The following is a 21579-nucleotide window of genomic DNA, read 5'->3' as shown; positions in this document are numbered from 1 at the left end:
TTATAAACAATGCACCGTTATTGTGAGATTATTAACCCGACAGAGTATAGGTCTCTACCGTGTCTCCTGCCGACCCTAATGTCCATTTCTATCAATTACTACGTTTACGCGAGCGTTACTTCTGTAGTAACTTACGATAATTTACTCCGCGTAAACGAGTAAATTATCGTAAGTTACTATACAGAAGTAACGCTCGCGTAAACTTACGATAATTTACGATAATTTACTCCGCGTAAACGAGTAAATTATCGTAAGTTACTACAAAATCCCGTTTACGCGAAGGAAAATCTTGTTTACGCGAAGGAATTAATCATATAGTAAGTTACTACTGAAGTAACGCTCGCGTAAACGTAGTAAATGTAGATTAATTTAAATCTCGGTTTAATTTACTTATTTTTATTTTTTTTTTTTAAATTTACTTTTAAGAAAATTAGTTAATTTTTTAAAAAGTAACTTTTATCTATATATTATTGTGTAAAAAGTAAATTAAACCGTGATAAAAGTTAATCTACATTAATAGAAATAGACATATTAATCGGAATTTGTTAATCGGAATTGTCCTAAATGTGTTATATAATTGGCTGTTATAAAATTTCCAGAAATCCCTGGAAATTATTTTAAAGCCCTATAAGAATTTCGTTCAACAACCAATTGGTGTTCAATATTTTCTTCGATTTAAATACCTGGGTTGCGTTCCAAAATTCACTCTGAGTAAGGGCCAAAGCACATATGACAGTCGTAGTCGTGGACGTAAGTAACGCACAAGCTTTGGCGTATCCTGATTTGTCAGGTCGAGGACTACGACTGTCGTATATCGCTACGCCATGTTATGTGCTTTGGCTCTAACTTAAAATCTATACTTTACGTCACGTATGTACATGTACACTATAGCATTTTAATTAACTAGAGTGAATTTTGGAACGTAGCCCTGGGGTCCCTGGGTCAAATATAGGAATTTCTCGATTGACGGTTAGACTGACGAGACTGATGGCAGCTGGCAGCACTCGCTCTCAAAACGATTTAAATCGCCTCGGTTAAAACCGCCGGCCGAAAGACTTGCACTTGCAGACCGAGGAAATAATGCAGTCTTTCGGCGACGAAACTCTGTTGGCTTGCATAGATATCGAAAAGAGACATCAAATCCCACAAGAGCAAGCCGGAAGTAAAGCCCCGTTGCAGGAGGAAAACGTCAGTGATCTGGGTGAATATTTCAAGTCGAGCTCGCCGCTTTTGGACTTCACGAACAATAAGGACAACGATCTGGATAAACCGAAGCTGTCTAACTCCGGCACGAAGAAAATAGGAGGAGAAAACGCGTCTGATTTCGTTAAGTATTTCGAGGACAGTATTACATTTCCTAAGGTCAACAACAGAAGAAATTTATCCTCGGCCACCGGTGCTCCGAGAAGAAGCGGGCTCTTGCCGTCCCAAAGAAATCGGAGTCCTCGTGAAATAAACAAGAAGCATGTTGATAACAATTTGAAGGAGAAACGTCGTCCCGGCACAGCTGACAATAAACAGAAGTGCGATGGATCTGGTATTCAGGGTACTCTCTGTAAAAATAAGTCTTCCAATAATGCGCAAGATGCAACAAGTAGCAGTGGAGTCAGAACGTCATCGGCCGTTAATGCTACGTACAATAGTGAAAATTCGGAGTTTGTTATTTCGTCTCCACCACTTTGCACTCAGGACCGTTGTAAATTGGCGTCGTGGGGCCTGCCGCCAAATATTCTACAGGTATTGTGTTATAGTACGCGTAATAAATGTTTGTCTATGCATAAATATTTATTAGAAGATGTTTCTTTATTTTATGTATGTGTCATAACTTTCCTCAAACTTTTAAATTAATTAAGTATTCTAATAATGTGTTGTTAGTACAGATATTTATTAAATTTTGAGATATTGAATATCTGTTGAAGTCTGTTGCAATTAATCAAATAAAAATTCAAACATAAATAAAGATTCGATATTTATATATATATATTTTTTTTTAGATTTTAAGTTGCCACAATTCTTCAATGTTTGGTTTAAAATAATTTTGACATTACTGACTCGTTGAATAGTTAAAATAACTGCTATTATTTATAATTCCTTGACATTTTATATTTATACGAGTGTGCAATACTTCTGTGGTTTTGTATAATATAAACAGTATTCTTAGATTTATGTATGAATCAAATTCAATGATTTTGATAATTATATTGTTTTTCAGAAATACACTGCCCGTGGGGTAGAACGCATGTTTCCATGGCAAATGGAGTGCTTGTCGAATCGTCTAGTAACGCAAGAGAGAAGGAATCTCGTGTATTCCGCGCCTACCTCCGCAGGAAAGACCTTCGTCGCTGAAGTCCTCTTAATTAAGACCGTTCTAGAAAAGCAGAAGAAAGTGATCTTTATCCTGCCGTTTGTGTCTGTCGTTAGAGAAAAGATGTATTACTTTCAAGTAAGATATATTGAAATAAAATTATTACGAACATATCTTAAATTGCACGATATTCCTTATAAATAAATTGATAAATTTGGCATTCAGGATTTATTGTCCGACAGTGGGATAAGAGTGGAAGGATTTATGGGAGGAAACGTCCCGCCCGGAGGATTTGCTGCTACCCACGTTGCAATAGCGACTATAGAGAAGGCGAATTCTTTGGTGAATCGTTTGATGGAGGAAAAAGATTTGAGTAGCTTAGGAGCTGTGATAATAGACGAATTGCATCTACTCGGTGATCCTAATCGTGGCTATCTCTTGGAGCTACTTCTGACCAAATTGAAATACATGACTGTCCAGTGAGTTTGCTGATTGTATTGAAACTTGAATCGTAATTGGGAGTCATTTACAATTTAACATTTCAGCAACGATGATATCAATATACAATTGATAGGTATGTCAGCCACATTACCTAACTTACCTCTGCTAGCCAAATGGTTGGGTGCGGAGCTGTACAAGACTGAGTTTCGGCCCATACCGTTGAATGAATATTGCAAGGTAAAAATGCATAGAAAATATACAAATTATTTTTGTTTATTTGAGATAACGGAGATTTGATTGTATTTTGCTGAAGACAATCTAGAGAGATTCTGATCACTGTTTAAGATCATTTCTACTTACAGATAGAAGCAAATATATATGATAACAAATTGAATCTTGTCAGAAAACTGTCAGAGTTGCAAGAATTAGAAACAGATGTAGATAATATTCTACAGCTTTGCATTGAGACAATAGGTGCCAGTCATAGTGTGTTGATTTTCTGTCCCACAAAGAAATGGTGTGAGAAATTGGCAGAACAAATTGCTGCAACTTTCTTCAAGTTAGGTCTGCTTCAGATCGAATAAATATAGATTTGTTTTTTTTTTATCAGTGCTTTCTATATTTGTTTATGATTTTATTGTCTTGCTCTTTTCTCTATAAAGTATAGTAATATATTTGTTTTATTTTAAACACAAAACTGCAATTAAAAAAAACAAGATCTCTCTCTCTCTCTCTCTCTCTCTCTCTACCTCCCCCCTCTAATCTCAATCTGTGAATAGGTCGTGAAAATACAAAGCTTGGTGAGATATTGAAGAAAGAAATTACTCCTGAATTAATCCATGAAACTCTGGAACAATTAAAACGTAGTCCAAGTGGTTTAGACAAAATTTTAAAAAACACGATTTCGTTCGGCGTTGCGTTTCATCATGCTGGACTCACAATGGACGAACGTGATATCATAGAAGGATCCTTCAGGTGATAATCATGTATTTATTTGACTGATAAATCTTTTACGGATTTTTAAACTTGATATTGTCATTCTAGAACGGGATCCTTGAGGGTTCTTATAGCAACGTCGACATTAAGTAGTGGAGTAAACTTACCTGCACGAAGAGTAATCATAAGATCACCTCTATTTGGTGGAAGTCCGTTGAATACTTTAACTTACAAACAAATGATAGGACGTGCTGGTCGTATGGGGAAAGACAGCGCAGGTAAGAAATATCAGAATGTATAATGAATGAACGAGATATGAGTCGTCTTGATTGTATTAAACTGCAAGATGTATTTAAAAAGTATGAAAGAAATAATGCATTATAATTATTTTGTACTTGCCTTTGAAACTAAATTAAGACCAGAAAATTATATAAAACATCACGCATCACTAACAATATAAATGTAATAATAACGAAAATTTTATAATTTCCAGGAGAAAGTATACTAATATGTAAACCGAATGAACGTAATGCAGCTACGTCATTGCTCTCTGCAGCTCTGGATCCAATTGAATCTTGTCTCAATGATTCCACGCTACTAATAAGGGCGCTCTTGGAAGCAGTAGCTAGCGAAGTTTTATATACATACGAAGATTTAGAACTGTACATTAATTGTACTTTGCTAAGCTTGAATGAACAGTCTGATGTGCGAACATTTTCCAATGAAGCGATGAAATTCTTATTAGATAATGAATTTTTATTGTAAGTGTAATTGAACCCTGTGTATTATAACTCTCTTTATGAAGTTAAATATATCACTTGATGATTTTCTTAAAATATTAATTTATATAATTTTATTATTTGCACAGATTACAAACTACAGAGCGGGAATCTAGGTGGGTAGCAACGCCGCTTGGGAAAGCATGTTTGGCCGCGTCTATACCTCCCAGAGAGGGATTGTTTCTGTTTGAAGAATTACAGAAAGCACGAAGGTGTTTCGTTTTGGACACCGAATTGCACGTGATATATTTGGTAACTCCACTCTCGTCCGGATGTCAAATTGGAACTGTCGATTGGATGACGTTTCACGAATTGTGGAACGCTATGTCCGAAAGCGAGCGCAGAGTTGGAAAACTCGTCGGAGTAGAAGAGCGTTTTGTGTTGTCAGCTATCAGGGGAGTCGTTAAACCTGGAAAATCGGTAATTGAGAATTTGCTTATTCTAAATGCGAAAGACATGAAGTATTAGAATTGGTACCCATAGATTTGCTAATGAGAATGCTTCGTGTCACAGTTGAATATACATAGGAGATTCTACAGCGCATTGGCGCTACACGATTTGGTGAAGGAAATGCCGCTTCATGCGGTTTGTAAAAAATACGGGTGTTGTCGCGGAGTATTGCAAACCTTACAGCAGTCTGCCGCCACGTACGCGGGTAAACCGAATAAAGCGAATAAATTAATAACGATAAATTTATTATTCGGGAAGCAAATTTTCTATAGCATGTATCAATCTTATCTTAGGTATGGTCACGCAATTTTGCAAGCAATTAGGTTGGGATTGCATGGAATTATTGGTGAATCAATTTCAAACGAGATTGCAGTTCGGCGTCTGCAGAGAATTGCTAGATTTGCTGCGTCTGCCGATGTTAAACGGCTTGCGAGCAAGGAGCCTATATAAACAGGGAATAGAAACCGTAGCAGACTTAGCTGTTGCTAATGAACTTAATGTCGAACGCGCGCTTTACACTGCTCTCCCTTTCGAAAGGTTCGAATTATATTAATTCGTACCTTTTATATATAAATTATCTTTTTCGTATGGATATGTAAATATCTCTATGTACTCATACATGTTTAATAGTAAATAAGACTTTTTATCTTGCATGTAAAAATTGCATGTAATCGGGCTTTGGATCATATACATATTTAGCGTCAAATCTAGTATATGAATACAGATCATATACTTATTATACCTTATTATATTTAGGTGTTTTTTGCGTATGTTTTAGCGAAAAAGAATGTGAGGGAGAATATGCGCTTGAAGTGGAAAAGAGAAATAAAATGAGGACAGTATTCGTCACTGGAAGAGATGGTCTCACACCTCAACAAGCTGCAGTTTTATTAGTTCAAGAGGCGCGGACATTAATTCAGGTTTATATATATATATATATATATATATATATAAAATATAATTTTTAATTTTATAAATATATAATACGCCCCTCTTTATCGGTCATTGCAATAAAATAATGATTATTTATAGAAAGAGTTGGGCCTGGAGCAGATGCCATGGGAGCAGAATGAACGATCTCTGCAAGTAAATGTTAGAAATGCTGAAGATACGTCTAACATAAAGGAAAATATTCAGACCGATTTGAATATAAAGGACTTGGAATCTACGACAATGAGAACATCGATAGAAAGTTTGGCGAACGGAAACCTTGTGAGTAACGAAAGTGAAAAGGATAATAATCCAAAACCTGACGTACGTGAAGAAATCAGTGGAACCGACGCGTTGGACAAAAAAGAAGTAACTGAATTGAACAATCAACATTTAAATGAAGCTGATTTGCCGCTTGAAGTCTCAAAAGATGACGAAGATTCGTCTATGTTTCTCGACTTAAGTTCTCCCGATATGATAGCAAACGATGAACCACTAGGTACGCCTAAAGAAAAGAAAAATTCTCCCGCGACTGATGATAGCAATAAGATAAAGAGAAGTAGCAAAAATTTAGAAAAATTCAACTTGGTTGTTAACGATATACCTAACAAAAAGTTAAAAAATTCCAACACGAATGAGATAAAGAATGAGAATTTTATAGACAAAGACGAAAGTGCATCTATTATAAGTGGAGATGTTAAACCGTCCTACTCAAGGAGTCCTAGTCTATTCGACGACAGTTTGAATCTTGACACCCAAATGTGCGATATTCTCGAGCAAAATGTCATGAATATCGCGCATTTGACGGAATTGGATTCGAAAGTACTCGCAAGCGAATCAAATGCCGCGGATGCGTTACAGAAACAATCTACAAGTTCAAATACCGGCAATGTGCAATTGTGTGGAGAAAATAATGCGAAAGGTATAGACGCGTCTAATTTGCAAACCAAAAACAGCATATTGTCATGGGGTAACGATTCGTGGAATAATTCCGAATTGCTGAAACAGATAGTGCAGCAAGATCAAAATATAATGCAACCCAAGAAAGAAAATAGTAATTCTAAAATTAGAAACATTGTTAACACAAGTGAGTCTATTACGTTAAAAAATACGAAAACTTGCGCGCGAGATAGTAAAGACGACGTGCATAAAGCGGATGTTAAGAAACGTACTGCCGCACTTAAGGGGAAAACGCCACGGAAATTGTCAAAAGTAACGAAAGTGGATTCCCCTGTGGCGAATATAATCGTTTTCAAAAAGGAACGGAAGACGTCCGCGGATTCAAATAAATCCGACTCGGATGACTTCGTCGTTGGTTCGCAGCAATTCGAATCTCCTTTTAGCAGTAATAAAAGTCGAACGAGGACGACGTTGGAGAAAATGCGTAAACTGCGTTCTCAGAAACTCCCCGAGGTTACAATAACAGAAATAAACAATCATTTAAATTCTCCTATAAAAGAAATAACGAATGACATAGCGGAGGATAAAATAAAAGAAGAAGAAAGTGAAGTGAAGCCAAAGTTGAAGAAAATTTTACCACCAAATGCATTGCTTTCTGCGAATTGTAGTATAGACAGCATTGTGTATAATTCCGAAGATGAGGCGACAAACAATTTAACCAGATCAACTTTGAGAACAAAGCAGCACGAGACGCAATCGAATAACTTGAATAAAGATATCAAATTAAAGACAGAAAATATATCATCTGATAAGAAAAAGGATTTGTTGAACGAAACGGTAGATTGGAATACATTGAATATCGTGAAAGTTGCAAACAACAGAGCGACTTTTAATCTGTTCAAACGCGAAGTATTAAAGAAACGAAATATCGCGTTAGCCTTGCACTGTGACACATATATAGATAATACAAATAACATAGGCTCAAGGATTTGTGCCTCTAACACAGAAGGAAAACGAAGACTCAGAAGATCTGGAAGTTATGCGCATGGGAATAAAGAAATTCGCGGCGTTGCAATATCCTGGGAAAGTAATATTGCATATTATGTCTCCTTCAGTAATTCACAAGGTAATAGAAATGTCATATGTCTTTTCAGTTAATGCTTTTTAATTATAAATTATCATTATTTTAGATTTAATGTAAATATTATAATTGTTCTAGAATCAAAAGTCTCCGGAAAAGAACAGATGGCTCTATTGAAAGAATTATTTTACGATACGACTTTGTACGTAAAATGCTTCGCGATAAAGGATGTATATAAACTCTTGTATCAATGCTGCGGAATCACTGTCAAATGTAGATTTCTTGATCCCGTGATTGCACATTGGTTGTATACCAATGATTTCGAAAGAAATTTCAACGAAATGGTGAGATTTTAGTTACGTCTTCTTGTATGAAATAATCTAATAAAGATTAGGATTAGTAATATAAATGTATTGTTAAAAAAATGTCGACTTAAGAAAGATTATTAATGCTATATGAATTTTTAAAATTGCGTACAATACATCCATCAAATTCTAAATAGGTAGTGCAATACTTTCCACAAGGGACTTTTATAATGAAACGTACAAAATCTTCTTACTATGCCGGTCCTGGGATGGATGTGCGAAGTTCTTTACCAGGCGAGTTTAGATCAGCAGCAGAAGCCGTCCTTACGTGGCACATGGTGGATAATGTCACGAGTAAATTAGAAGAACTTAATCCTGTTCTAATTTATACGTTTAGAGGTACAATAGAGATTACATAGATACATATATGTCTCTCTCTACCTTATAACGACCATTAAATTAATGTTCATTTTCAGAAGTAGAAATGAAAATCATGACAACTTTAGCTTGTATGGAATTATCGGGCATTGGCGTGAATCTAAAGTCTTTACAAGAGCTGTCGTCGGTTATTTCAAATGAAATGGAGTCTTTAGAAACAAAAGCTTACAACTTGGCAGGCAGAAAATTTAACTTTTCATCGTCCAAAGAAGTTGGACAGGTTCGTTAAAAAAAAAAAAATAATATATATATATTATACATATATATTATACATTTTACACACGTCTTTATATAATCTTAATATCCATATTACATTATACAAAATATGTACGTGTCATTTAGGTATTAGGATTATATAAAGATAAAAAGGTCAGTACAAGCAAGGCTGTTTTGGAAAAATGTGATAATCCAATATCGACCTTGGTGATTTCCTGGCGGAAATTAAATGCAACGAGAACAAAAGTAATTATACGATAAGTAGAATGATTTACTTGATTCTTCCAATGTGCATGTGATATATTGCATACAAAGCTAATATTTTTTCCTAACATATATATTTTTAAATGAAAGAATTTTTCTTGTGTTTCTTGATTCGTGCTTTTCTACTTCCAATAGAAAAAATGTTAAGCTATGTGAAAATATAATAAAACAGATATAAGAAACAGAGTATACAGAAAAAAAATGATTTAATAACATATTTTGCTGTGTATATTTTTGCCTATAGATGATTTATCCGTTGCTAAACCTAGCCCAAGAAGATTCTCGTATTCGTGGTAATTGTATCACTTGTACGGTGACAGGAAGAGTCTCGATGCACGAGCCAAATTTGCAGAATGTGCCAAAGGATTTTAATTTCGTAGACAATAATCTGGTCGTAAGCGTAAGAATGGCATTTGTACCAGCTTTGGGCAACATAATGCTATCCGCCGACTATTGTCAACTCGAATTGCGCCTCTTGACGCATTTTTCGCAAGATTCGGTATTGTGCAAAATCATGAGACAGCAGGGTGACATTTTTAAAAACATCGCTGCCAAATGGAATAATGTAGTAGAAGAACAGGTATTCACTGATGTAATAATTATCATACCAAATTCATATGAAAATTCATGTATACCGTTTACAATTCGTCTATTTTTAAACATTTTACTCATTTATTAATTATATTACCTGAATATGTAGGTAACTAATGAAATGCGTCAGCGTACCAAGCAATTGTGTTACGGCATGATTTACGGCATGGGAGTAAAATCATTGGCTGAAAGTCTGTGCATAAGCGAAACCGAAGCTCAAGAATTTTTAGAATCTTTTATGAGCGCATATCCGGGCATATATAAATGGTTAAACGACGTACTAGAAGAAGCGCATCACGATGGATATGTGACAACCCTACTCGGAAGACGTAGACAGCTTCCGGATCTAAAAAGTACAAAATCATCTACGAGAGGTGAATATTGATCGTCACTTATTGGACTCTGTTTGCTGTTTCGATTTAAATAATTTAACAAACTGCGTATCCGTTGAATTTCAGCGCAAGCAGAACGACAAGCTGTAAACACAAAGGTACAGGGTTCCGCCGCGGACATCGTCAAAAAGGCCATGATAAGTATAGAGGACAAGATAAGAAGTTACTTTCCGAACTCGGCTATAGTATTTCCAGAGGTGCACACCACTCGCAGATTACGAAGCAACTTGCAACAGAGAGGTGGTTATTTAGTTTTACAGTTACACGATGAATTGTTATACGAAGTAAGTACTATTGATTTGTTATGTATCTACTGCGAGTTCAAATTATTCGGGTTTTATGGCGTCTTATAAGATGTTTGTTATAAATGCAAAATAAATAATCTTTTAATACTACTTTAGGTAAATTTAGCAGATTTAAAGGAAGTTGCTGTTATAATTAAAGATTCAATGGAAAATGTGTGCCAACTCACTGTGCCATTGCCAGTAAAAGTCAGAGTTGGGCCTGCATGGGGCGATTTAAATGATTATCAATTTTAGCAGACATTCCTAATCATAGCGCGCTAATTATTACTATCGAATCGCTATTTTTATACACTATTTTTAATAATTGGTTACGGTTAGACTATTTATGGATCATGTCATATATCAGATATTTTATACATATTTTATACATATTATTTTTTAATACTTATGGGAAATGTAAATACTTGATTGTTTATCTTAAGTCAAGTCATATTATTCATATATTTTTACGAGTGATAAAAATTTAGAAAATTGTAAATAGTTGAAATGGAATCCAGTATTTTTCAATGAAGCATTATCATTTTTAAAGATCAATATTTAAATGTTCCTATATGTAAAGAAATTTTTATTATATTGAAGCTTAATTGAACCATATTAGTATTTAAAAGTAAAAATACTTTATCTTTTCACATCTTTTATATCTCCAAAAAAAAATGTAAATATTATAAATGATTTATCTCAATCAAATATCTTTGCACGAAATTAATGTATAATAGAAATTGTTAATAGTTTATATAGCGTGCATTATATCTTTGATCAATTTTTATATATTCCTTGCTTCAAAACTCAAGAGAGGAACAGTATTATAAAAAAAATCTTCAATAAAAAAAAATATTTTAAATATATTTCTCTATGTATATGTACATCTCTTCTTTTTATCTCAGTTTTTTTATTCTTGATATAAAAAACAAAAAATAAACGCTGTTAAAAGAATATAAGATTTAGTAGACTTTACTAGACTTACTAGACTTTATCCATTAAATATGATAATACGTAATATAAAATATTACCAGTCACAATATATAATCCTTATAATAATATGATGATTATCATTAACGATATGATAATAATATAGTTAATGTTGGACAAAATTAAGAAAAATTAAGATGCATTAAAATTATGATGTACGAAGATACAAGGCAGTGCCAATTGTTTACAAAGAATAAATAAATTATTAACAGTATAAAATGATATTTATTCGGGACTGAATATCTATTTGCGCTATATTACATCGCAAGGCGGCGCCAACGACTGATGCAATTTCGTCACCGCTGTTTGCACTATTTGCTGAAAAGTTTCGTCCTCCTTGCTGGTCACCTCCAAGTTCAGCAGGTCTATATGCGCTTTCTTACCGTCTACCGTGACATAGAGTTTCTCTCCTTTGAATATCTTGGGCACGGAATCCTCGCCGAACATCTCCTGCAGCATCTCTATGAGGCACTCTTTAAAGTGCATCCTGTCCATCTTGGTGGGCGCGGGCAACACCTTCGGCGACTGGTCCATTATCTCGGCCTGCAGGATCGCCGTGAGAACGGAATCCGCGTACATGTCGTTCACCGGCGTCGCTATCCACTCCATCGTGACGATCTTGCCGTCGATCGTGACGTCGACGTTCTTGAATACCCTCAGCTTCTTGTCGTCCACGACCTCCAGGCTGCCGGCTATCTGCGTCAGAAGGTGCTTCAACACTGGCAAAGACGCGGAGAAGTACACGCTCTGCCGCTGTATAACTTGGCTCATACTCATGTCCGTGTACTTGGACAGGTCGCACGGGGCTAGCATGTGATAATTGAAGTTTCTCTTGACCAACACGCCGGATAACTTCTGCCCCGGTCTAGGAGCCTCCATCGCCAGCGTGCCCATCACCTTGGCGGTCTTCTCGCCCCTGAAGTAGAGCTCCACCGCGACCGTGTTTCGCGGATTGTGTATCTCCATGGTGGTGTTGGGATCGTCCTCGTACTCCCGTTGCAACGCCGCTTTCAACCTGCCCATCTCGTTCTGCTCGCCGTGCACCAGCACCACGTGCGGCGGCTTCAAAGTCCGTATAAACTCCGAGGTTTGCTGGTAGTCGGTGTGAGCCGAGAACGATATGTAGTCGACGGACATCTTCAACGGCAACTTTTGCCCGGACATAGTCGTAATCTCCTCCGGCTCCGACAGAATCGTCTTCGCCAGCGTTCCCTCCACACAGTAGCCGGCTATGATCACCCCGTTTTTCGCATCTGTGCACCAGGACTCGAACAGCTCCCTCGACAAGCCGCTCTGCATCATACCGGGCGAGGCCATCACCACGCACGGTCCGATATCCTCGAAGTGATCTATCCCCTTCAAATTAGAAATGTGCTTGAACACGAAAGGATTATTGATAGCTATCTGCCGTCTGATCTTGTCGTTCATGGCGTTCACGTATGTCTGATAAACGGCCATGCACTTTTTCGCCAAGGAGGAGGCGTAGTAGATCGGTATCTCGTGCAGTTCCGAATGCTGGCTCCAGTACTCGTCCAGAATGAGGAGGAGCTCCTGCGCCCTTCCCAGAGCGAACACGGGTATCAGGCATCTGCCGCCCCTGTTGACGATCTCGTGCACGAGATTCGTAAATCTGCCCTCGCGATCCTCCCGCTTCTCGTGGATGTGCGTGCCGTAGGTGGACTCCGTGATCAGCACGTCGGGATGAATGTTCGGTATCTCGGCGGCCATCAGGTGCCGGTCCTCCTGCCGGCTGAAGTCCCCCGTGTACAGGATCTTCACGCCGGCAATCTCTATCATGAACATAGCAGCGCCCAGCACGTGGCCGGCGTTGTACGCCCAGAACTTGATCCCGAACACGTCCTTCTCCTCGTGGAAGTTGATCGTCTCTATCTTGTCCATGCTGGCCTCCAGATCGGACTCCGTGTACAGCATCTGCTCGGTGGCGATGTTGCTCACCTTGATGTAGTCCGACAGTAGCCAGCGATAAATGGCCTTGGTGGCGTGCGTCATGAAGCAACGACCTTTGAAGCTCGTCTTTAGCAGAAACCAGGGCAGCGCGCCGCAGTGGTCCAGGTGAAAGTGGGAGATCAGCAGGAGGTCGATCTCGTCGGCCTCGACGAGGTCGACGAACGGCAGGGCGTCCATGCCAGAGAGACCGGGATGTATGCCGCAGTCCAGCATAATTTTCTTACCTTTGAATTCTAACATGATACACGACCTGCCGACCTCCTGGCCCGCGCCGAGCGGCCGGATCGAGAGCAGATCGCTCTCCTCGGCCGGCACTTGCGCGTCGCTCTTTCTCTTCGACGACATCTCGCCGAAACGATAGATTCCCCTTAGAAAATTATTGTTTTTGTTATTTTTCGTTATGTTATTTTAATATTATATCTCGTACCTTATATTATATATACTATGCAACTTCCTCGAAAAAGCGCACTAAGCGGCAAACATTTTGAGGTTATGTGCCGCACAACAAAACTCGTGAAGCATCAATTCTGTTCTTCGTAAGTGCACTGTATTATACTTTCTGCACTTAAAATGAAAGTTGTATAATTAAACAGCTGGTTTCTGATTAAACGTTGGCGAGAGAGAGAGGGACGATGAAAAGTATGAGTTTATCTATAAGGAACAAACTTTAAGTTTATAGCGTAGTACATTTAATGCATTTTTCTGTGTTTCACGATAAATTATTAGAAATGCACCGTACAGGAAAATTTCTAAAATGTCTTATGCACCGTAGAATAATTAAGATTTAGTTCAATTTCGTTTGCATTTAATAGTCAATAGAGAAATAATTCATTTTTTTCTGTCAAATAAATTGTTGTCGAATACAATATACGTATAGGTATACCCTCCCAAGTAGCAAAGATGAAAGACGTCTAATTGACGTCATTAAGACGTCATTTGACGTCACTTTGCTACCTGGGCCTCTATTATCGCAAATGTTTAAAATTTAAATTACAATCGGAGAATAGGAACTTCTCGTATAATTTTAACACTTCTAAAAATTCCCTATCATTCAAATTTAAATAATTGATAATTAAAAAAAAAGTTAAAATAGTTTTAAAAAGAAGTATACTTACAAAAAATATATTTATTATAAGAAATTAATTAAAAGAATTTATTCTACAAAATTAAATTCTTCTTTAATCTTCGAAATTAAGAAACAATAAAAAATATTAAGTTTTTTTTCCATAATGTCACTTACTAACGTCTTAATGTTTTTTTTTACTTTAAACGTAATGCAATAAATATCTATATATCTAAGTTATAATTTTTTAAATCCAAATCACATGTTATGCAATAATAAATATAAACGTTACAATAAGTTATTTTTGCTTAATATTTCAGCAACTTTAACAAAATATAAATTACAATTAGAAAGAAGCATTATTTTGCAAATACTTCATTCTGAGAAAAATCTATTTAAAATTACTTTTAATTAACTTCACATATGCGATTATATTTAATGTTGTAAGCACAGGGTGTTGGTGTGAACGAAAAGAAAATGAGAAAAAATGAACTTATTTAAAAACGTACCTCAATACATAAATTTTATTAAGGTATACATATGTTGATTTATTGTTTTTTTTTCCTTTTTAATGATAATGTTACCCTATTTTTTTAATCTGCTTACAGCGTAGATCGAGTTTCGTTATGATACTCAATTGCCAAATCAATTCATTGGCCCTATTATAAAATAGAACTGATGTACATATTTACATTATTTACAACGACGTTCGTTTTATGAATAATAGATATAATATGAATAGTTTAGCTAAACAATTGCACATCTGGACGTCGATGTTGGTTGTAGGTGGGCTTCTCAAACTACCTGAATACCCATCACGTATCAAACCGTTTTTAAAACGAGTAAACTCAGTGGGAACGATAGAGGAGACTGAGCGTGCAATCGCTGCTTGTGGTGATGTATCAATAGATGGACGATAAACTAAACGTGACTAATTTGACAGATAAAAACGATGGAGTCGATTATCGAGAACCGTCGATGCATTTCTACCTCCTTGTACAGACCATCGCGAAATATATATTTTAACCCTTTGTGCTTGAATATTGCCTGCAAATAGGAATATTTATATGCAAACATTGCAGTATTACAAAAAACACGCCAGAGTACACCGAGTGTGTTGCAAAAACGCGCGAATAATAAGGGCGTATATTTTTAGGGATAGATTTCTTGCCGAGTACATAATTTATTCCTCGTTGCTGTTTTCCTTCCAATTACATCAATTTATTATGCTCAGAGAAAGAAAAGAGAATGCTGCTAAACTTAGTCAATACTATTTAAAGTCTATTGGAATATCATTAAAACATGATTACATTTTTCTCCTGAGCATTATAAATAAAAAAAACTGCACCCATATAAGACATATATTAAGTATAATCGCTTCAATATAAATGCATTCACTCGTCAACGAAGATATGTAGAAAAATAGCAAACAAGAAAATATTCTCTGACATAATAAAAATTACCAGGAATACAATTATCAACGACGGAAGAACCGACAGTCATTGGATTGTCACATTTCTGCTATTCAAATATTCCCATTGTGCCCTGAAAATACTGTACTACCGTATTGTTACTACTTGTTGCTATAAAATCAGTTGTGATTATCACTTGAATACTTCCTCGAAGAAAATTCGATACCTCAGTGTCAAAGAAACCTATCCCTGAAATATTCACGCCGAGTCACATCAGTATTACATATTATTGCAAAGAATTTAATTTACCTCTCACAGATATTCTGACTTTCTGGTTTATCCCTATCAAGTATAGATTAGAGCTGCAAAACGTCACATTTACAAGTTACAAATTCCTCCCATACAAAGTTATACGCACAATAATAAAATTCGTTCTACCTAAATCGTGCATGCATCACTCTCTATTCGAGTGGAACCTTGTGACGAAAATTGAATCCGTTTGTTATCAATCGCGCTTACTTTCACTTCCACTTCCACGCTGCTCGAGTACATTGTAACATACTATATCTATTTTAATGATTCACGTATTCACAATATATATATATATATATATATTTATATATACACACACACACGTACACAGCATCCTTTTCTTATTTTATCACGTTCACGTTCGCGATTGTTTTCAGCGTGTGATTGTTCTTATCAATCCACAATCTATATTTTCTAGAGTTAGCTAGATATCTTCTGTCAAAATTTAAATTTTCCGTAGTGATATTCCCCCCCCCCCGCCCCGGTCATTCCTCTTACATTAAATTACCAACAAGTTGTAATCTTAGCTGAGCAGTGAATTTTAGAAATAACGTAAGATAAAATTACTTGCACACTTCCACTACACGAAATATCCCTGACAATGTCGGATAACAAACACTTCGAGTACAAAGGGTTAATATTCTTTAAACAGACTCCATCATATGTATACGTAATATATTCCAACTTTTTTTGCACAATTCACCGTACTAATGTCTTTAGATTTCAATCATTATCGAATTATCCATAAATTTTTACATGACCGTGCTTTTTACACTAAAAAGTCATTCCTGGTTTGGTCGCTTCTTTTAAACTTAATAGTTGGGACTCGTTTTAGCAGACGATTTGATTTACACACGAGTCAATCAAACAAATCGCTTAACACACATTTCAGCCAGCTTCATATCCTCTTCAATATTGCTCTTTTACATCAAAATAATAAAGTCGCCCAATTTTAAACGCATTTCTTGCATTCACAAATATGCATATCTGCTTAACTTAACAATGTCATACATCTACATTACAAGACACTGGTCTGATTTTGCAAACGACATGTAGCTCGGTTATATATGACATGCTTGTTTTTAAACAGTACAGTGAGTGTTAGAAAAAAGTAAATCCAAAATGATTCATTTTGATACTTCTTTATGGCATCGCAATTAAAACAAACTCTTTACAACTGAAATATCTTGGAAAGAATAGCCGCAATACACAACATAAAGTTCTGCATAAAAATCGCAATACAAGAATCAATGTCATTTCAAACATTGCGCGTTTTCAAACCAAAAAAGTATTTAACGAAACTCTGTTATTTAATATATCAGATCTAACTTATATATAAATAACAGATTAATTATATATATAAATTTGACTCCGTATCAAAATACTTTTTCATTCATTTTGGAAGTGCAAATCTATGATCTTGCTTTTGGACTTACATTCTTCTGTTCCGTAAGTAATGATATTATTACGAATTATTAATCGTAATGAATGACTATGGTATTAAACTAAAATTGAGGAACACAACTATTTTGATTCGTATTAGAGAGCAATATACAAAGAACCAACACCGATCAGTCTTGAAATTATAGTATAACCAATAAAATACCGGTCTTATACACATTGCAAAATATATAAATATAGAAGAATAACAACTAAGATTTCGTAACTGTTATGTGATAGTCGATAATTATAATATTAATTTATATAGGCCCTTGCATAGAAAATTGATCGCAATTCAATACGAGTCGTCCCATGCTTACATTGGGCTTACATTGGGGAAATGATGCGCAAAAACACTTGCATGCATGCTCCTCGTGTAAAATAGATTATTGTAAAAAAAGAAAATTCTTTACAACCATCGACACGTAAAAGTGCTGTGTACCTTTGTAAATATTAATTGGATTAATTATCTGTATATAATAATTAATTACTATTAGTTGGCAAACGTGTTCTTTCATTGCGTAGCAAATTTTTCTCCGCAAGAACTATTCGAGAATCTTTGTGACATATATTACGATAGTTAATCTTCATTAAAAATTTATCATTAGCTTAGGTAATTGTAGTCTGAAGTCACTGGACCTACCTAATACGCAAATGTTTAAAACATAGCATATAACGTAATAAAAATCCCAACCCCATACAATCAAGTTGCTCGACGAATATATCATAAATAACAACTTTGATCCTTAGATATCTTCGCAAGGCTACAGTTTTGCAACAGAGAAAACAAAACCAAGTTTCATTAAATAAACTCGGTTTAGATAAAATTTAGAAAATTTATATATATATGAAATTTTACACGAAATTTTTGTTAATTTTTCATTTCTTCTTGATTTAATAAATAAGAAATAAATAATTACAACATGTAATACACTGTTGGAGTAATAGAATTAATGTATATGTACACAACATATTATATACATATATAGACGTGCTTTTTTGGAAGTTTCGAAATTGCTGAACAAAGAAGTCCTCAGAATACTTGCATGCACTTGTACTACTCTTAAATGCTTGGATATCTAAGAATTTCTTTTCTTTTTTTTTTTAGTGCTTCACGTTAAATTAAACTAAATCACATTTTAACATAGTTTAAATATTATACGCATGCCAAAAGAAATCGTGTACTAATGCATCTCTTAGAAATAAAAAAATACCTCGCATTTATTAACAAAAACTAATAATAATACAACAGCTATAGTGATTCAATAGCGATTTAATTAAAAAGGAAAAAAAAGAGAGAAGATAAATTTACTTATTTAGAATGAAACCACACAGACGACAAAGTTAATGTCTCCGAATTATTCTACGTATGGCAATGCTTAAAGTGTTACCATAAGACACTTTCGGATATATAAAAAATTCATGTACCTTTATAGTATAATAATATTAAAAATGTACGGCATGTATAACGTAGTATACACTCGTATATATACGAAATCGAATAAAAACCCTTAACAGTAGACCCAGTGCTTTAGACTCAGCACTCGAATACCGTTACGGTGACTTAATTGTCTTCATTGTCATCGGCGCGTATACGCGTACAGCCGTACATATTCGTTAAATATCTCCTTCCGCATCGCGTGAACGCGATACGGTGTCTCCGATCGAGTACAATGAAACATCGACTGCCGTTTTCCGTACGTCGATCGGCGCTAAATAATCTTAACTAAATTTCGTAGTACCGACGGTAATTGTAGCTATAATTTAGAAGAGGACAGCGAATTGCTAACCAGTCAGCAGGACTGTGCCGCGTAGAATTCAGGCTGAACCAAGCCAGTTCGAAAACCGGTTCAAAACTAGGATTAACACCGTGATTACAACTTCGACGAGCTCAGCTTCGAACGTGCCACAGGTACGCTGAGGAGCGTCCACAGCATGGAGACTTGAAACTCGTCAAGATATTACATCAATACCCGATCAAAGTGTAAAAGTATAGTTCCAGTTTTTCTGAGAACTGTACGCACTAATCTCGCTATAAGTACAGCGCGGGCGGCCGCGCTGAGTCGTCCGACTCGTCCCGATTGTGACCACGAAAGCGCCAAAATCAATGTAGCGGGCAGACGATCTGGCGATCCTCATTCAATTTTCGGTATTTACAGGCTCGCGCGCGTGATGAATTCGCACGTGCTTGTTGTGATTGGACTTCGTGCCGCTGGACTTGCCGCAGATGTGACACGTGTACGGACGCGCGCCCGAATGCACCCGCAGATGCTCCTTGAGATAGTACGAGCGGTGGAAGGTCTTGTTGCACACGTCGCACGTGTACGCCTTGTTCTCCTCGTGTTCCTTCACGTGCCGCAGGCAGTTGTACTTGCGGATGAACTGCGCGCCGCAGTAGTTGCACGTGTACGGCCGTACATTCCGATGGGAATTCATGTGGGCCGTGTAATCGCTGTGACGGTAGAACGCCGCGCTGCACTGGTTGCACTTGAACGGTTTGGTGCTGCGCGCCGCGTGAGTCCACTTGTGCAGCTGCAGGTTCCACTTGGTGCTGAACGCCTTGGAGCAGACCTGACATTCGTACGGCCGCTCGCCGTTGTGCACGCGCATATGCACCGCCAGGGACGATCGCAGGTAGATGCACTTGCAGATCGGACACTCGACGTTCTCGCTCTCGCGCTGAGCGTCGGGAACGAATCGGCGATTGTGGGCGCGACGCATGTGACGCGTCAGACTGGCCATGTGGATAAATCGCTCGTTGCAGTACGTGCACGCCTTAGGCTTCTCGTCGTGCGTCTCCTTGTGCCAGGCGAGCTTCTTCTTCGTGTGGAACACCTCGCCGCAGTGGCATATGTAGTCCTTGAGCTTCTTCTTGATGTTGAGGTGATGCCTGTTTTTGTGCTGGGTCAGATTCGAGTATCTGCGGAAGGTCTCGTTACACAGACTACACCTGACGGGCGCGTTGCCGGTGTGGCCGTTGGTGTGCTCCTCCAGCTTCTGCTTGGTGAGGAACGCCTTGTCGCACACGGTACACGGGAACGGCTTGATGCCCAAGTGACGTTTCATGTGGAGCTTAAAGTTTTGCTTGCGATAAAAATACTTGCCGCACTGTCCGCACTCTAACGGGTGTATCTTCAGATGAGCGTTGTACAGGAACACCGACGGGAATTCCTCGTTGCATATCTGGCACTTGGCGGTCTCGCGTATGCGTTTGTTCACGTCGGCGATGTGCATGCGCCGGTGATGCGCCTGCAGGGACTTCTCGCTGTTGAATCGCTGATTGCATATTGTGCAGATCACCTCGATGTTCGACGGTATCACCAGATTCTCGCCGATCTTCTGGTCGGCCTCGGCCTTCGTCAGGCCGTCCGATCCAGGCTGCGACGGTGGCTGTAGTTGGTGCAGGAGCGGCTGCTGATGATGATACATGTGTTGCTGCATGTGTATACTCGGCATGAATATGTCGTCGAACATGTTCATGCGACTGTCCAGCAACTTGATGTCCTTCACCTCCGGCTGATCCAGCTGGTCTCTACTGCTACTGGGCATCGCATCCTTGTGTACCGTTGTGCTGTGAACTCTACGTTCTTTCGGGCAATCAAACACTTCGCTACAGTGGGAACACTTGAATGTTCGTTTAGTCGGTGTCTTTCGGTCCCGATCCAGAAACAGGCTCGAAGTAAAGTGCGTGGCCAACGATCTGCTGTCCAACAACGGCCCGCTGATCTCGTTGTCGGATCCCTCCGATTCTTCCCAGCTTTCTCGAGCCAACAGATCGTAAGAGGTGGACATACGTGACGATTCTTGACCCATGTACAACTACACAGTAAAAACGCATCTTAGAAACATGGAAAACGCATTATACAAAGCATGTGATTAAACGTGATCAATATATATATTTAGATATTCACTGTCAATATTTTTAAATACGAATTGTAATAAGTAATTTACGTTTGTTCATATTATTAAATTTATCACTATTTAACTTGCATAACTTTTAACTTAACTACATTTATTTAATCTCTGTATAATTAATTTATATGTATACAAATTATCATATTGTAGGATCGTTACAACGAGAT

The 21579-nt window shown here is 37.2% G+C and overlaps 3 protein-coding genes across 3 annotated transcripts; 1 reads left to right on the top strand and 2 right to left on the bottom strand.

The window, feature by feature from the left end:
* The first annotated feature begins 1080 nt into the window (after nucleotides 1–1080).
* LOC112463131 (DNA polymerase theta-like) lies at nucleotides 1081–10780 on the top strand. Its single transcript, XM_025029325.1, has 21 exons — nucleotides 1081–1737; nucleotides 2213–2443; nucleotides 2531–2784; nucleotides 2851–2983; nucleotides 3109–3310; nucleotides 3526–3721; nucleotides 3791–3960; nucleotides 4176–4443; nucleotides 4551–4881; nucleotides 4975–5116; nucleotides 5205–5448; nucleotides 5690–5831; nucleotides 5944–7867; nucleotides 7961–8166; nucleotides 8325–8526; nucleotides 8604–8785; nucleotides 8908–9027; nucleotides 9290–9625; nucleotides 9746–10010; nucleotides 10095–10312; nucleotides 10430–10780. Exons 1-21 carry the CDS (start codon nucleotides 1081–1083, stop codon nucleotides 10565–10567), a joined length of 6561 nt encoding a protein of 2186 aa, XP_024885093.1. The 3' UTR covers nucleotides 10568–10780.
* A 654-nt stretch (nucleotides 10781–11434) lies between these two features.
* Nucleotides 11435–13949, bottom strand: LOC112463128 (cleavage and polyadenylation specificity factor 73). Its single transcript, XM_025029323.1, has 2 exons — nucleotides 13698–13949; nucleotides 11435–13637 (listed from the first exon to the last, which is right to left on the bottom strand). The coding sequence occupies exon 2, from the start codon at nucleotides 13613–13615 to the stop codon at nucleotides 11555–11557; it is 2061 nt and encodes a 686-aa protein (XP_024885091.1). The 5' UTR covers nucleotides 13616–13637; nucleotides 13698–13949; the 3' UTR covers nucleotides 11435–11554.
* Nucleotides 13950–14843: 894 nt separating this feature from the next.
* Nucleotides 14844–21337, bottom strand: LOC112463130 (zinc finger protein 883-like). Its single transcript, XM_025029324.1, has one exon. The coding sequence runs from the start codon at nucleotides 21308–21310 to the stop codon at nucleotides 19637–19639; it is 1674 nt and encodes a 557-aa protein (XP_024885092.1). The 5' UTR covers nucleotides 21311–21337; the 3' UTR covers nucleotides 14844–19636.
* Nucleotides 21338–21579: the final 242 nt, after the last annotated feature.

The sequence above is a fragment of the Temnothorax curvispinosus genome, unplaced genomic scaffold, assembly GCF_003070985.1.
Source record: "Temnothorax curvispinosus isolate PA1 unplaced genomic scaffold, ASM307098v1 QBEX01013055.1, whole genome shotgun sequence".
NCBI classification, from domain to species: Eukaryota; Metazoa; Arthropoda; class Insecta; order Hymenoptera; family Formicidae; genus Temnothorax; species Temnothorax curvispinosus.
Note: the sequence above shows the minus strand (reverse complement) of the source record. Positions and strands in the feature narration are given on the sequence as shown.